The sequence below is a fragment of the Plectropomus leopardus genome, chromosome 12 (genome assembly GCF_026936395.1).
Source record: "Plectropomus leopardus strain MGB_pleo_1.0 chromosome 12, ASM2693639v1, whole genome shotgun sequence".
NCBI lineage: Eukaryota > Metazoa > Chordata > Actinopteri > Perciformes > Serranidae > Plectropomus > Plectropomus leopardus.
This window is the reverse complement of record NC_142187.1, coordinates 18,017,977-18,033,638: the sequence shown is the minus strand read 5'-3', so window position 1 is coordinate 18,033,638 and position 15,662 is coordinate 18,017,977. Positions and strand designations below refer to the sequence as shown.

The window sequence follows — 15,662 nt, the reverse complement described above, 5'->3', positions numbered from 1 at the left end:
TTTCTTTACAGTCATTTTTGCTTTCTTTCCCCTTCCTTTCTTTCTTTTCTTTTTTGAAACGATGATTTCTCTTATCAAAGTACAAGTGACGGTCTGTGTCAGCCCTCAGCAGTAGTTGTGTCCAGGTACAACTCCTAGTGCAGTCCTAGTGCAAGGGCGGGCTAAACCATTTTGCACCTTTATGGGGTCAGAGGGAACTCAGAAAGCTTTTACTTTTTTTAAAGGTGTTTTTTTTTTAATATCGTTTTCTAAGCCTTTTATTTGATGACAGGACAGCATAAGCTTGAAAGGGGTTGAGAGAGGGATGACATGCAGCAAATCAAACCTGCAGCCGCTGTTGTGTCTACACGGGTTGCCAGCTCTACCAACTGAGGTACTGGGCGTCCCACTGTCACTATTTTTTTATGCAAAGTTCAGTTTTTTAACCGATTCATTCATCCAATATTGATTTAGTTTTACCACTTAACAATGAGTGACTTTTCAGACCCCCCATCCGCACAGACAACAACGCCCCTGTTCATAGTACAAGAAAACATTTGTCATTAATATTTTATGTATTTTATTATATTTTATTATTACGTGTTGACATACTTTTAAATTAACCTATTGCATTCCATGATATTTATTGATGTCATTATTATTGTTGTTATTTTTTTATCGTTATTTACTCACAAAAAAGTGCATGCACACACTGCTTGAGCATCATCAACACCTCATTGGTAGCCATGATGAACACACCCAACTATGACCACATTTTTTTTTAAAGCATGTATCAATGCGTGTACAGTCTGGCTGCAAAGACATGCATTAAAAGAGGAGGGGGATAAAGTAGTGCCCTGCAGACTGACAGACACAATGGCAATGACAGCAGCGGTGGCTGGTCGTTGATGCTGCATGTGGCCTTTGAACCCATTGTTGTGTCGCGGGTGACGTCAGTGCCGTGTGCGGGAGACGGAGCGGCGTGCGCCTGGCGAGACAAAGGCGGCGGACCGACCGGGGTCAGGCAGCAGCAGCAGAGAGCCGAGAACCACTGTTTTTTTTTTTTTTTTTTTACTAACTGCTAACCCTCAGCAGCGGTTCCTGACTGACTGTACGCAGCATGAAGACCCGGTGACACTCCCAGGGACGGACTTTTCCAGAAAGAGGTGAAAACTGCCCTCTTTTCGGTTTTTAACGTTTTTCTCCTACGCCCCCCCGTTTAGCGTGCTAGCTAGCTAACCCGCTAGCTGCCACAGCTCAGTGCTGGTCTCCTCCTCCTCCTGGCTGCTTCTCATCTTTCCCCCAAAAACTGGGCGACGGGCGAAGGGAGTCGACAGAGGCAAGATAAAGTAAGTTCGTGTGGTTTTTGCACTTGTTTAATTTTAAAAATCACCGCTGAGAATGAAGTTGTCAGAGCGGAGCTAACCAGCTAGCCGCGGTGCTCCCAAACAAAGGGGTCGACAACGTGACTGAGTGCCGACTATGTGGAGCTAGCCTGTTAGCTCGGCAGTTGGGGCTAACAACAGATCATATGCCTCTGGTATCTTTTATTTTTTAATCTGTTCAAAACGAACGCGAGTGACAAGAGTTGGTGCAACAAAGGTTTTGGGTGTCTGTGCATGGGAATAGCTTGTTTTCTGGTCCTGAAGCGGACTATCCTGACAAAACAACCAGCCTCCTGGATGGTTTCAGTTGTCAGACAACAACAGACAAAGCAAGGCGCCCAAATCAACACTGCTGCTGTTTATATGAATGATCCGGGGCAAAACTGTGCTCGTTCAGCTTTGTTTTTGAGTGTTTAATGGTAAACGAAACGCTTGACTTTTTTTGTTGTTTTTGCAATTTTTATCGCAGAAGACCTCCCAGTAAACAGGCATCCGTGATCTGATGTGAGATCCACGGAGAGACTATAATGCCTAGCCCTTTATTCCACCCCGAGATTATGGACCACGACGTGGTGATCAGCAGCCAGCACAACGGGGTCGGTCTACCCCGAGAGACGGACCAGGAGTCTCGGGAAGAGGACCACCAAGAGGCGCTGCGCTTCGCCCTGGACCAGCTGTCACTCATGGCCCTGGAGAAGGTGGACTGTGGGGGCGGCGGTGGTAGCGGAGGCGGCGGGCTGGTCGACACTCTGGATGGGACCCAGGCTCCGGGCTCTGAGGGCTGTAACGGTGTGGGCGGAGGGGGCTACGTGGATCTACAGATGCTGGAGCATCCCAACGGGTCCAGGGACTCGCCGACGTCCTGCTCTCCGTCCCCGGAGTACTACGGCTCGGGCGGGTACCACATGGCCGGGTCGCACTCCATGCTCCACGCGGAACAAAGCTCCGTCCTCTGCAGCAGGAAAAGAAGTGTCAACATGACTGAGTGCGTGCCTGTCCCTAGCTCGGAACATGTGGCTGAAATAGTGGGGAGACAGGGTAAGTGTTTGATTTTCTTTATTTTTTTGCCATGCACACAAACATGTGCCCACCCTCATGGGTTTATAAGACATCATTACAGTACCGTTACAGTTATAAATCCAAAATACGCGTACTGCTGAGACACCAAACATAATACTCTGCCCTCTGTCCCAAATCTGATAATCAATTTTAGACACTACGAAAACATATCTCAATTTTTTCCAGCCAAAAGAAATCAACATGAATTTTACTGAAAAGGTGAAAAGGACATCCCTTATATATTGATACGCAGAACAATAAAATAAATTTTAAAAAAAGAACCTCATTCTCAGTTTCTGTCACACAACAACAACAAAAAAACTCCTCTCTTTCAAAGTGGCATTAAGATCCCCAGTCTTTGAGGCTAATGGTAATGTTTCTGAGTGTAACTGTACACATTTGATTTTTGTTTAAATTAAACTTCACATAAGGTTTTACACTGTAACTGTTATTTATGAAACAATAAGTTCTTCATTTTGGTTTGTACCATATATCAACAGACCATTTTTCTCTGTACATGAGGGACATTTTGCTCTTAATCTCCTTAATATCACAGAGCAACCTGTTCTGGAAATTAAATGACAAAACGTTCAAATAAAACAACGATTTCAACACCTGAGAAAGAGCATGGGTGCGAGTGATGCTTAGTTAGTGAGGATTTATTTGGTGTTTGTGGACAGCTTATTCAGGCAGCATGCAGCCTGGTTGTTCTTTGTTTGGGTGGCAGTCTGGAGAGAGGAGGGTCTCTCAACTTTTACAGCCTGAGCCTGGTGCTGTGGTCGGGTTGCACGCCCTGTTTTGACTCTGTGAGCAGATTGCGGATACTCCGGTTAAAAAAGCCCTGCACGCTATATTTATATTAAATTTATAACAGTATTTAGACAATGCTTTGACATAGAGTGAGAGAGTGTGGTTGATGAGTAGGAGGGAGGGGGAGGGGTGGGAGAGGGTCAGACAAAGCGGCAGATTGTCGGGAGTCTGGACATGTCTAGCAGCCTGCACCAAACAAAGAAAATATATTGAAATAAGCCGTTTGTATGATCGCACACACCGAGAGGCAGCTCTTACCACCACACTTGCTTTTTTTAGTTCATGCATATGTTTATGGTTGGTTATTGTTGTCTCCGTTGAGCAGATTTTGAGCTGAAACGGGGCAGCAGGCGCACAAACACGGGACTGGGCGGTGTTACGCCCTGCACCCAGCTCCGTCTGCCGATGCTGCTGCTCGCCTCTCAGCCGCTACGCTTCAAACATTTATTTTTTTCTTTTTGGTTTTAATCAACACATGTCCTCTACTTGAATTAGGCTCATGTCGTGGGTTTGTTTCGCCCGTCGCGGCCGCGGCAGCGTTACGGCATTGTTCTCTTTGTTTGAAAAAGCCATGCTTGCTGCTTCCCAGAATGACATCACACTCCGCGCGCCCGATTGGTCGGCGTGGACGAAGCGTCCATATTTAAAGAAACAGAGCAGCGCGGTCTGATCCTGGCAGAGGAGCATGAGTTGACACAAGCAGTGCAGCAGTTATTGACTTTGGGCAGACATGCTCCTCAAGAATATCCTACACGCACTTTGCTTTCGCTGCCACGGATACGATATTGTGATGTTAAAATATTCAGAGGGTGCATTTATAAAGCGCTTAACGTGGAGTGATGCGGTGTTGATAATTTCTAATATCTGTTCATCAGGATTCAGCAATCTAACGCATCCACCATACACATAAAATGAATCGGACTTCGTTTTGTAGTCTTTTTTTCTCAATACACTTGCACAAAAAAGGATTTAACAGCTAGGAACAGGACAACAAAGCTGACAAAGGTAAATAAAGAAAGACTTATGTACGCTAGTATGTCGAAGGATAGTTGTTTATGTAACTATTATACCGATATATAAAAAGCACAGTTGACCAGCAATAAAAATAACAAATTGAAATGTCTTTATACAAGTCAAGTGTTCTCTAAACTGTAAACTTAACAAATAGGATGCAGATCGCCATGTGACATACTGTATATTGTGTGTGCAATATTGTATATATGTTGATAGTTGTTATTCTGGTCATTTTTATATCAATTTACAATTTTTCTCCTTTTTTTGTATTCTGTATTCTCCTTTTTTATATTCTGTGTTTAATGTTCCACTGAGCTGCTGTTACAAGTGAATTTCCTCAGTGTGTGGATCAGAGAAAGCCGTCTTATCATAAATAGTGCAAATATTTATTATTCATCTCATCTGTTTGTTTCTCTAGTATAGTAACACCCACTGTAGTTTAATGAAATGCAGTCTGATACAACAGTTCTGCATTAAGTCCCTCTTGAATGAAGGTTGTAATGTTCACTTTTTGTTTTAGACACATTGATTTGACTTTATGGCCAATTTGGAGACTGCGGTTTGTGGTTGAAATGTACCAAGAGGTGTTTTTTGATCTTTTGTCCACCTCATTAATATCAATAAAGGCAGCTAAATACTAGAAATAACTAGGGTTGGGGGGGGATCCATATAGCACAGATTAATCTTAATCACTCTGGTAATTATTTTACAACATGAAACCTGCTACGACCGCTAGGACAAAAACACTACTCATCTCTGTACTTACATATAATGCTGTATTTAGAAAACAGTCATTTGTCCAAAAATCAGTCTTAATTTCGTGAAAAGGTCTTAAAAAGCATTACATTATGTGTTTGATACCTGTAGATATCCTGTAACAACACCACAAACTACAGTGTCCACTAATAACCTCATGTAGGTGGGCTTTATTATAGAAATGTATCAGACTATATACGTTTTAACATAGTATAGTTAAGAAGTGCTAGTAGTGTATATACTGGAACTGTTTTCTCAGACTTAATGTGTATAATATAATCACACTTATATGTTTGTCTGTGTTATGGGTGTTTATTTATACATGGGGGTGTGTTTGAATGTGTATAAACAATGTTTCTGTCCTTCATCTTCCAGGTTGTAAGATCAAGGCCCTGCGTGCCAAAACAAATACCTACATAAAGACTCCAGTCAGGGGCGAGGATCCGGTGTTCATCGTGACAGGACGCAGGGAGGATGTGGAGATGGCCAAACGTGAAATTGTCTCCGCAGCGGAGCATTTCTCCATGATCCGGGCGTCCCGCTGCAAAGCTGGGGGGCCTGGAGGAGGTGGAGGCTCTCTTCCCGGACCACCACACTTACCTGGACAGACCACCATACAGGTACAGAAACCCCCTGAGGCTTCGTCATCATGCTGTGTTTTTGTTTTACTCTCCCCGGTAACAGAGGTATAACTGGATACATTATAGAACATCTGTTTAAAAATGAAAGTACCAAACTTTTCTGTAGCCTGATGTTTTTCAAGACATTACATTTGTCTCCTGTCACTGATCCAGGTGAGGGTGCCCTACAGAGTAGTTGGTTTAGTTGTTGGACCAAAGGGAGCGACTATCAAGCGCATCCAGCAGCAGACTCACACCTACATTGTGACGCCCAGTCGAGAGAAAGACCCGGTGTTTGAGGTGACTGGCATGCCGGAGAACGTGGACCGAGCGAGGGAGGAGATCGAGACCCACATCACCCTGCGGACTGGAACCTTTGTAGACCTGCAGGGAGACAATGACTTCCACTCCAACGGCACTGATGTCAGTCTAGAGGGCCTGGGCGCCTTGAGCGGAGGGCTGGGGGCGTCTCTGTGGTCCAGGGCCACCGGCCACCATTCTGCTCCCCCGCCTCCTCCACCATCCCCACCTCCTCCTCCCCTCCCCATGTCGATGCACCACTCCTCCAGCCGGAAGATGTCCTCGTCAGTCGCCTATCACACGCACAATGGCGGGATGAGCTCCGACAACTTCAGCACCGCTCGCAAAGCCAACGAGGGAGGCAGCCCCACCAGCCCTTTTAGCACAGGCTCCAGCAGTGCTGGAGGAGGATTCACTTTTGGGGGCGACTCCACCCCAGGGCTGCCCTCCTCGGATGAACTGGGCTTTGAGTTCAGTGCCGCCAACATCTGGGCGCCTTTTGTCAACGGTGGAACAGGCAATAAGACGGCCGGCTCCTCCCAGCAGCAGCCTTTACGTCGCAACAGCAGCGGCCTCAGCGGCGGAGCCATCACCCCACGATTGTCTCCAACTCTGCCTCAGGACACGGGTGTGGGCCCCCTCGATCACCCGTTAGCCCGTCGTGCACAGAGCGACCCCCTCAGCACTCTCTCCTGGCTACAGTCTGGCGGCGCAGGAGGCGGCTCCTTCTCCGGAGCGTCCAGCTCCAGCTCCGGCGGCTCGTCAACTGGCTACTCCTCCTGCTCGGCCTCCTCCCTGCCCGGCGGCTCACCCACTGACTCCGAGGGAGGCAGCAGTGGTGTGGGCCTCAGCTCTGGGATGCTGAGCCGGCTGAAAGGAGGCTCCGGCCCCGGGGTCGCAGGCCTGGTTGGCGTCAGCCCGGGGATCAACAGGGACTGCTTTGTGTGTTTCGAAAGCGAGGTGACAGCAGCCCTGGTGCCTTGCGGCCACAACCTGTTCTGCATGGAGTGTGCCGGGCAAATCTGCCAGTCAGCGGAGCCGGAGTGCCCCGTCTGCCACACCCCCACCACACAGTGCATCCGCATTTTCTCCTAATGCAGGGGGGGTTCAGGCGTGGGGTAAAATCTGGGGAGGGGTAGGAAGAAGACGGGGGGGGGGCACCAGCTGTGGGAGAGGCCATGGAAGGATCACACTAATAACTCATACACACACATGATGGACCATAATAAATGCATAATAGAGATGATGATACTATACGGATGTTGATTTATTGCTGATAGCTGTCAAGATTAATAATAATAATAATAATAATAATAATGACAATGACTTATTTTCAGAGTGAAGTTAATTGAAACTGGTCTGCAGACAGTTGGGGCTCAGACAGTCTCTCAGTGGTGAACTTGTGGAAGGAAACTAGTGTCTTATCTCTCTTCAGGCCTTCATTTTGACCTGGAGCAGCCCCGGCTGCAGGTCTGTCTCGACATTTTCATCATTCTGGCTTCTTCAGATCTCTGCCTGCTTTCTCTCTCACAGCCTTTCCTTTTGACACTTTTGTACTTAACAGATATTTTTCGATGAAGCTGTCAATGAGGCCTGCACTTTTCTACTCCTTATTTTAATGTTCTTGACAGGACACAAACCGTTCCAACAACCCCTCCCCCCTCCTTATGCTTTCTCCTTTTGCTCTCACTCATGCTGTCGCGGGGTTGCTATTTTTCTGAAACTTTTTTAAAGGTCGGCATGTAGTCAGGCACCTATCAGAACAATAAGAGGGACCTCTTAAGGATGACTTCCTGTTTCTCGTTGCCACACAACAATTAGCCATCAGTAATGCCATATGAATGCTATTAATAGGCGTCTCTGATTCTTGATCAAATTCAATAACATGAGTTTGGATGCAACACATTTCAGATGTGGCTGCTGCATTGATTCATATTAATTATGTGTTTTAATAGGTGAGAAACGTCCCATTGGTGATACTGTAGGAATGTGTCTGAGGTTTGTTCTCTGTACGTTTGGGCTGCCTGACAATCCCTTTACATCTCTCTCTCTCTTATGTATGTGTTTGTGTGTGTGTGTGTGTGTGTGTGTGTGAATAATGCCCACTCCTGCTGTGTTCACGTCGGCATAATAATGTGTCCTCATCGTGAGGACGTCTGCTTTCTGTCCCGCTGCCCCTCTCTGTCACTCCTCTCTCTTACGGGGAGACTTTGTTCTGATCCACTCACGCCAGGACTCTCTCCTCGCATCCTGTCTGTTACACTCAGATCGGCTCCATTCAGCGTTTTCTACTAGTTTTTGACTCTTGACTGTCAAAGTGTGTGGCTCGCAGACATATTTTGAACTCTAGGATAAGATAGGGCTTTTCTGATGTCACACATGAATGTTTTTGTCCAATACGGAGAGACGGCTGCACATGAAACAATAACAAGGGGCTCAATTGAACCTTTTTTTTTTTTTCAAGCACTGTAACTCCACGCCCCTCTAAAAAACAGAAAAAAAAGAAACAGCGCTTAACTGTTTTTTTTTTTTGGTAGTTTTGGTCTTCCACCCCACTCTCACAGCAAAGCTGTACGGCACTGTCTCAGATGACACACGGTCCATATAGCGCTGTACCCCCGGCCAGATGTGGTGCACTATATGGTTAGATGTTTGAGATTTGTCCTATGTTTTCATAGCATTACTGAGTAACTCCCGATGAGGCGGTTGCACCCTGTTTTGTGTTAGTGGTTTATAAAGAATTGAGTGTGAGTTTGCAGTAACTGCCTCCTTGTAGTGTTAATACTGAACGTATGATTTTTTCGGGGCGATGTTGGTTGCCGTCAGTGGCCCTTTTCGTTTTTGAACACGTGGAATCGGCTCATTGAATGAGACAAGCCATGACGACAGAATTAAAACGACACACCTAATTCTCAAGGGCTTCCTCTGACTGCACAGACACATGATCACATTTTCAGGCTCACACGCAGTAGGTATCCTTTATGGCAGCTAGTAGCTAGGTCATCCAGGGCTTCCAGACACTCTTGTGTTCAAATCCCAGCAGCTGCAGAATGTTGTACTTGTGTTTTTGGTTTTTTTTTTTAATTAATATTATATTTTCTAACTGTCCCTTCACAGTCATCACATTGGGATCCAGTCAGTTGGGCATTGCAGTCACAGTGTGTCCTCCTCTGGATGTAGTCTCAGATCAGGAGGGGATGTATGGTTTTAACATCCAGGGGAAACAAGGGTAACTCTACTTGAGTAAATAATCGGGCAGTTGCTGCTGTGCTTTTAGTGCTGATGAGTGATGTTGAACTGATTTGCTGTCTATTTCGTTTGCTACTTTAGGTGACGAGGGCAGCAGCCGCACAGAGGAATCTAATAAGCCGCTGTCCTAGTTGAGAGTAGCAGTGCACTAATTCACAGGTGTAGGAAAAAATCTGCCCAGGAGCTTAACCGGTAGTCTTTGTGAGGACTCTCCCATGGTGCTATGGTGCAACCCCCTACTGAAACACAGCGATGAACAAACCCAGTTAGTAGTGGGAGGCCTCTGACAGTTTCTTCTGCAGTGCACCGTAAATCTGACAACCTCGTCTTGTCAAATGGCAACCCACCCCCTCCTCGGGCTCTGGTGTCAAACGTCGCATTTCGTCTCTTACTCGTCGCGCACTCGGAACAGATGCAGGGCCGTGAACGCGTCCGAACGATCAGATCCGTCGTGACAGTCGTGTGAGTCTGTTGAGGCCAACCTTAAAGCCCTTCTTCAAACTGTCCAAGTCGACGTGTTAAAGGAATTAAACGTGTTGTATTTGCCAGATGGCTCTAATGTAAATCCTGGTGTTGAACTGGGGAGTTTTCTGGTCAATGAGAGAATGTTAGGGTTTAATGTACAGTAGTTTAATTGTTAAAAAGGTACAAAGTTTTTCAGATTGACTGCTGATTTTTATTTTTTTTAGCCAAACTTATCCCCCTCCCCCATTTCCTTCCTAAAGGTTTGAAAACAGGGTTTCCTGAGGCATGCTAGCCAGTGACCTCTGACCTTTTTTTTGTGATTAGGGGGGGGTGCGAAGAGAGCCACGCCAGTAAGGGGTGACAGACACCCCTTAAGCCTCCGCTCTCCTATTTTTTGCTTTAATTCTCTTTGTATGCAGAACCAAAATGTAAAACGTCAGCAAACTAGGTTTCAGGCCTGACCTGTGTGTATATACCCTGAATACAATCAACAGGATCTTGTTTTCAAAAGCAAAATGACTTAATTGAAGATAAGTGTAGTTTCTAAAGAACATGTATCATTATTTGTAAGTTAACCATCTGCATGTCTCAAAGCCACCTGGCATTAGCTAATAATTTTTAAGATAAAAAAAACAAAAAAACTTTTTACACATTTTATTTTTTACAATTTATTTGCTTACCTGAATATCCCAGACAATAATGTGACCCTTTTTATTACTTCAAATTTATTTTTATTTTCCATTTTTTTATTTTCCTTATTTCCTGTGTACTACATATAGGCAATTTATAACAAAATGAGAAAATTATTGAAGAAATTTTAAAATTGAAATATATTTTATTTGAAAGTTTATGGACCTTTTAACCGTAAGCCGGAAAAATTGTATAATCGTATAATTTGAGCTGACTTGACGGTTATGAGAAATGTATCAAGAGTTTTATTTTTTATGCTTCTTTAATAAAGTCTTGTTTTTGGTTTCATTTTTTTACTGTAAAATAAGAACTTGTGTTTAGTGTCTTTTTTTTTTGGGAAATATTCTGTAGTCTGCACACCTTTTTTTTCTCCACATGGTGGCAGTACAGACACGCCTGCAGCAGATTAATGGATGATGGTTGAACTGAAATCTGCAGACCAGACCGCCGATCTTTTTCTTAGAAAATCAGTAGATCATTGGTTTGGGCCAAAGCACAACACTTAAATAGATTTTGCTGATGTTTTAGTTTGTTTAGAGTTGTGCTGAAATGATTAGTCAAAAGAACATTAAACGATTTAATTCCTCTGTTTAAGTTACTTGTCAAGCAACTTACTTGCTGCCTTGTTTTATGGTGAATGACACCTTAAACACTGCTGGTCTCATTCAACAAGCGAAGTATAAGGATGTCGGTTTGTGGGGAGTTCTGGCAGAAATCTTTCTCCCTCCTGATATTTCAGTAATTAAATAGAGTTGAAACAAATCAATTGCACAGTCACCGAGAGATTAATTAGGAATTGTTTCTAATGTGTAATTTTTCTACCCAAAATCCCAATGTTTAGAGGTACCATCCTCTCAAATGTTTGGATTTGATGCTTTTCTTGTCAAAATCAGGGGTGTAACCTTCTACTCAATCTATGTCACCATCTTCAACCCAGCCATCGCTCTCATTTTTCTTTTAATCTAAGAACTTAACCATAAATCTGACCTTTTTTGGAGCATCTTGAGAAAGTAGTCTTAGATCAGGGGGTCTCAAAAGTTTGACTTTTTTTATGTCACATGATTCTATAGCATTTTTGTGAAATATTTTTGGCATATTATACTATGACTCTCATGACTTCTTTATGCTGTATTGTTATATTTTGGACTTCATACAATAGTAAGAATTTTTATACTACTCTGAAGACATACTATAGTATGACTTTTATGCTACTTTGGACAACATACTTTTAATGCTGTCTTTGACTACATACTAAACTGACTTTTATGCTATTTTTGCAGATGTAATATGACTTTTTCATGCTATTGTTGAAGACTTACTATACTTTGACGTTTTGGTCACAGTTTTGACGACATAGTATACTACGAAGTCTTGGTCACATACAAAACTAAGTCATTTTCAGTCATTTGAGATGCTATATTATGATGTTTTTGGCCTTTTTTCAACATGGTAAACTGTGACGTGTCTTTCTCTGAACCCCTGTCTCTATCTCTCTGTGATTCCCTGAATCTGTGTCCCTCTGTCTCTGTTTCCCTGATTTGTTTCATCTGTGTTATCAGCCTTGTATGTCTTTCCCCTGCACACTTGTTTCCGTTCAAGTCTCGTTTGCTCCAGCCGAGTGCTCCCAGTCACACCTTCTTTGGTGAACGAATCCCCGTGTTTGCCTCCTGCTCCTGTGCTCACCAACCCAGATGTGTGACATTGTCTTTATTAGTTCCTTTCTGTGTAGAAAGGAACCAGTGTCTCCCTTTGTCCTTTGATTTTTGTCTGTTTTCCTCTGTGTTCCTGCCTTTTCCTGTTCCCTTGCTCCTCTGTGTTTCCCTGTGTCGTCATGTGAGTTCCCGGTTTGTTTTAGTTCAGTTTTTTATGTTTTATTTGAACTTTGTGTTTTTGGTCACCTGTTGTTTTTTTGTGGATTTTCTTCAGCCTTAAAGCTCACCTTTTGTTTCTACTTCTGGCTCCTTTTTTGTGTTGTGTTGTAAATGACATTTTAAAACATACTATACTGTGGTGTTTTACGACAATTTTTCGACATGCTAAATGTAGACATTTTTGGACCCTTTTTTGTACATTGTATACTATAACGTCTATTTATCTCTATAGGCTATAGCTAGTTAACATGCTCACTTTGTATACTATGATGCGTCTCTACAAGCTTTTCTGTGTCATTTTCAGCCCCTTTTAGGAGCAGTAAAAATTAGATTTTTTTTTCGACATACTATACTATTGCCTTTTTGGCCATTTCTTTGACATGCTAAATTATGAGGTTTTTGGCCTTATTCCCACTTTGTATAATATTATGCACTTCTACAAGCTATTCTGTGTCGTTTTCAAACGTTTTTAGGAGCGGGCAAAATTTGACTTTTTTCGGCATACTATACTATTGCCTTTTTGGCCATTTTTTTGATATGCTAAATTATGAGGTTTGAGACTTTTTTGACTTTTATTCCCACTTTGTAAACTATGGCGCATCTCTAAAAGCTAATCTATGTTGTTTTCAGTTTTCAGCCATTTTTAGGAGCGGTCAAAATTTTTACTCTTTTTCAACATACTATATCATTGCCTTTTCGGCCAAGTTTTCGAAATGCTAAATTATGAGGCTTTTGGCCTTTAATTACATGTCTTCCCGCTTTGTATACTATGACGCATCTCTAAAAGCTATTCTATGTTGTTTTCAGCCATTTTTAGGAGCGGTCAAAATTTTTACTTTTTTCGACATACTATACTATTGCCTTTTTGGTCATTTTTTGACATACTAAATTATGAGGTTTTTGGCCTAATTTTGCATGTCTTCCCGCTTTGTGTACTATAATACATCTCTACAAGCTATTTTGTCGTATTCAGCCATTTTTAGTAGCAGGCCAAATTTGACTTTTTTCAACATACTATACTATTGCCTTTTTGGCCATTTTTATGACCTGCTTAATTATGTTGTTCTCTATCGTTTTCAGCCGGTTTAAGGAGCAGTCAATATATATATATATATTTTTTTCGACATACTGTACTATTTCCTTTTTGGCCATTTTTTACGTTAAATTATGAGGTTTTGGGCCTTTATTCCTACTTTGTATAACATGATGTGTGTCATCAAGCTGTTGTGTCATTTTCAGCCATTTTTAGGAGCAGTCAGAATTTGACTTTTTTCGACATACTTTAGTATTTCCTTTTTGGCAATGTCCACGTATGGCGACAACGTAGAAATTTGACCCGTCTCTCAAAACCCATAAAATAGCATGTTGAAGAAACCACCGAAAAAAAAGCAAGGCTATAGTATGGCGAAAATGTCAAAATTTGACCCGTCCAAAAAACAGCTGAAAACCACTTAGCATAGCACGTAGAGGCGTGTTATAGTATACAGTGTTGAAAAAACATCTCAAAACGGCCCCAAAACCCATAAAATAGCATGTTGAAAAACCCACCGAAAAAAAAGCAAGGCTATAGTATGGCGAAAATGTCCAAATTTGACCCGTCCAAAAAACAGCTGAAAACCACTTAGCATAGCACGTAGAGGCGCGTTATAGTATACAGTGTTGAAAAAACATCTCAAAACGGCCCCAAAACCCATAAAATAGCATGTTGAAAAACCCACCGAAAAAAAAGCAAGGCTATAGTATGGCGAAAATGTCCAAATTTGACCCGTCCAAAAAACAGCTGAAAACCACTTAGCATAGCACGTAGAGGCGTGTTATAGTATACAGTGTTGAAAAAACATCTCAAAACGGCCCCAAAACCCATAAAATAGCATGTTGAAATACCCACCGAAAAAAAAGCAAGGCTATAGTATAGCGAAAATGTCAAAATTTGACCTGTCCAAAAAACAGCTGAAAACCACTTAGCATAGCACGAGAGGCGTTATAGTATACAGTGTTGAAAAAACATCTCAAACGGCCCCAAAAACCCAAAAAAAAGCAGGTGAAAAAACCCACCAAAAAAAAGCAAGGCTATAGTATGGCGAAAATGTCCAAATTTGACCCGTCCAAAAAACAGCTGAAAACCACTTAGCATAGCACGTAGAGGCGTGTTATAGTATACAGTGTTGAAAAAACATCTCAAAACGGCCCCAAAACCCATAAAATAGCATGTTGAAAAACCACCGAAAAAAAAGCAAGGCTATAGTATGGCGAAAATGTCCAAATTTGACCCGTCCAAAAACAGCTGAAAACCACTTAGCATAGCACGAGAGGCGTGTTATAGTATACAGTGTTGAAAAAACATCTCAAACGGCCCCAAAACCCATAAAATAGCATGTTGAAAACCCACCGAAAAAAAAAAGCAAGGCTATAGTATGGCGAAAATGTCAAAATTTGACCTGGCCCAAAAACAGCTGAAAACCACTTAGCATAGCACGAGAGGCGTGTTATAGTATACAGTGTTGAAAAAACATCTCAAACGGCCCCAAAACCCATAAAATAGCATGTTGAAAACCCACCAAAAAAAAGCAAGGCTATAGTATGGCGAAAATGTCAAAATTTGACCCGTCAAAAACAGCTGAAAACCACTTAGCATAGCACGAGAGGCGTGTTATAGTATACAGTGTTGAAAAACATCTCAAAACAGCCCCAAAACCCATAAAATAGCATGTTGAAAAACCACCAAAAAAAAAAAGCAAGGCTATAGTATGGCGAAAATGTCCAAATTTGACCCGTCAAAAAACAGCTGAAAACCACTTAGCATAGCACGAGAGGCGTGTTATAGTATACAGTGTTGAAAAACATCTCAAAACGGCCCCAAAACCCATAAAATAGCATGTTGAAAACCCACGAAAAAAAAGCAAGGCTATAGTATGGCGAAAATGTCAAAATTTGACCCGTCCAAAAAACAGCTGAAAACCACTTAGCATAGCACGTAGAGGCGTGTTATAGTATACAGTGTTGAAAAAACATCTCAAAATGGCCCCAAAACCCATAAAATAGCATGTTGAAAAACCCACTGAAAAAAAAGCAAGGCTATAGTATGGCGAAAATGTCAAAATTTGACCATCCAAAAAACAGCTGAAAACCACTTAGCATAGCACGAGAGGCGTGTTATAGTATACAGTGTTGAAAAACATCTCAAACATTTAAAACCCATAAAATAGCATGTTGAAAAACCCACGAAAAAAAGCAAGGCTATAGTATGGCGAAAATGTCCAAATTTGACCGATCAAAAACAGCTGAAAACCACTTAGCATAGCACGAGAGGCGTTATAGTATACAGTGTTGAAAAAACATCTCAAACGGCCCCAAAAACCCATAAAATAGCATGTTGAAAAACCCACCGAAAAAAAAGCAAGGCTATAGTATGGCGAAAATGTCCAAATTTGACCCGTCAAAAAACAGCTGAAAACCACTTAGCA

General features: G+C 42.5%; 1 protein-coding gene across 1 annotated transcript; it reads left to right on the top strand.

Moving 5' to 3' along the window:
* Positions 1-813: 813 nt before the first annotated feature.
* Positions 814-12,278, top strand: LOC121951532 (RNA-binding protein MEX3B). Its single transcript, XM_042497892.2, has 4 exons — positions 814-1,328; positions 1,834-2,402; positions 5,379-5,623; positions 5,798-12,278. Exons 2-4 carry the CDS (start codon positions 1,892-1,894, stop codon positions 7,016-7,018), a joined length of 1,977 nt encoding a protein of 658 aa, XP_042353826.1. The 5' UTR covers positions 814-1,328; positions 1,834-1,891; the 3' UTR covers positions 7,019-12,278.
* The last annotated feature ends 3,384 nt before the right edge of the window (positions 12,279-15,662 follow it).

Bases quoted from the DNA above. Each gene is read 5' to 3' on its own strand.
- LOC121951532 (XM_042497892.2), top strand. From the start codon at position 1,892: ATGCCTAGCCCTTTATTCCACCCCGAGATTATGGACCACGACGTGGTG. The intron at 2,403-5,378 runs GTAAGTGTTTGA...TTCATCTTCCAG, and splicing joins TGAAATAGTGGGGAGACAGG to GTTGTAAGATCAAGGCCCTG. The intron at 5,624-5,797 runs GTACAGAAACCC...TCACTGATCCAG, and splicing joins CTGGACAGACCACCATACAG to GTGAGGGTGCCCTACAGAGT.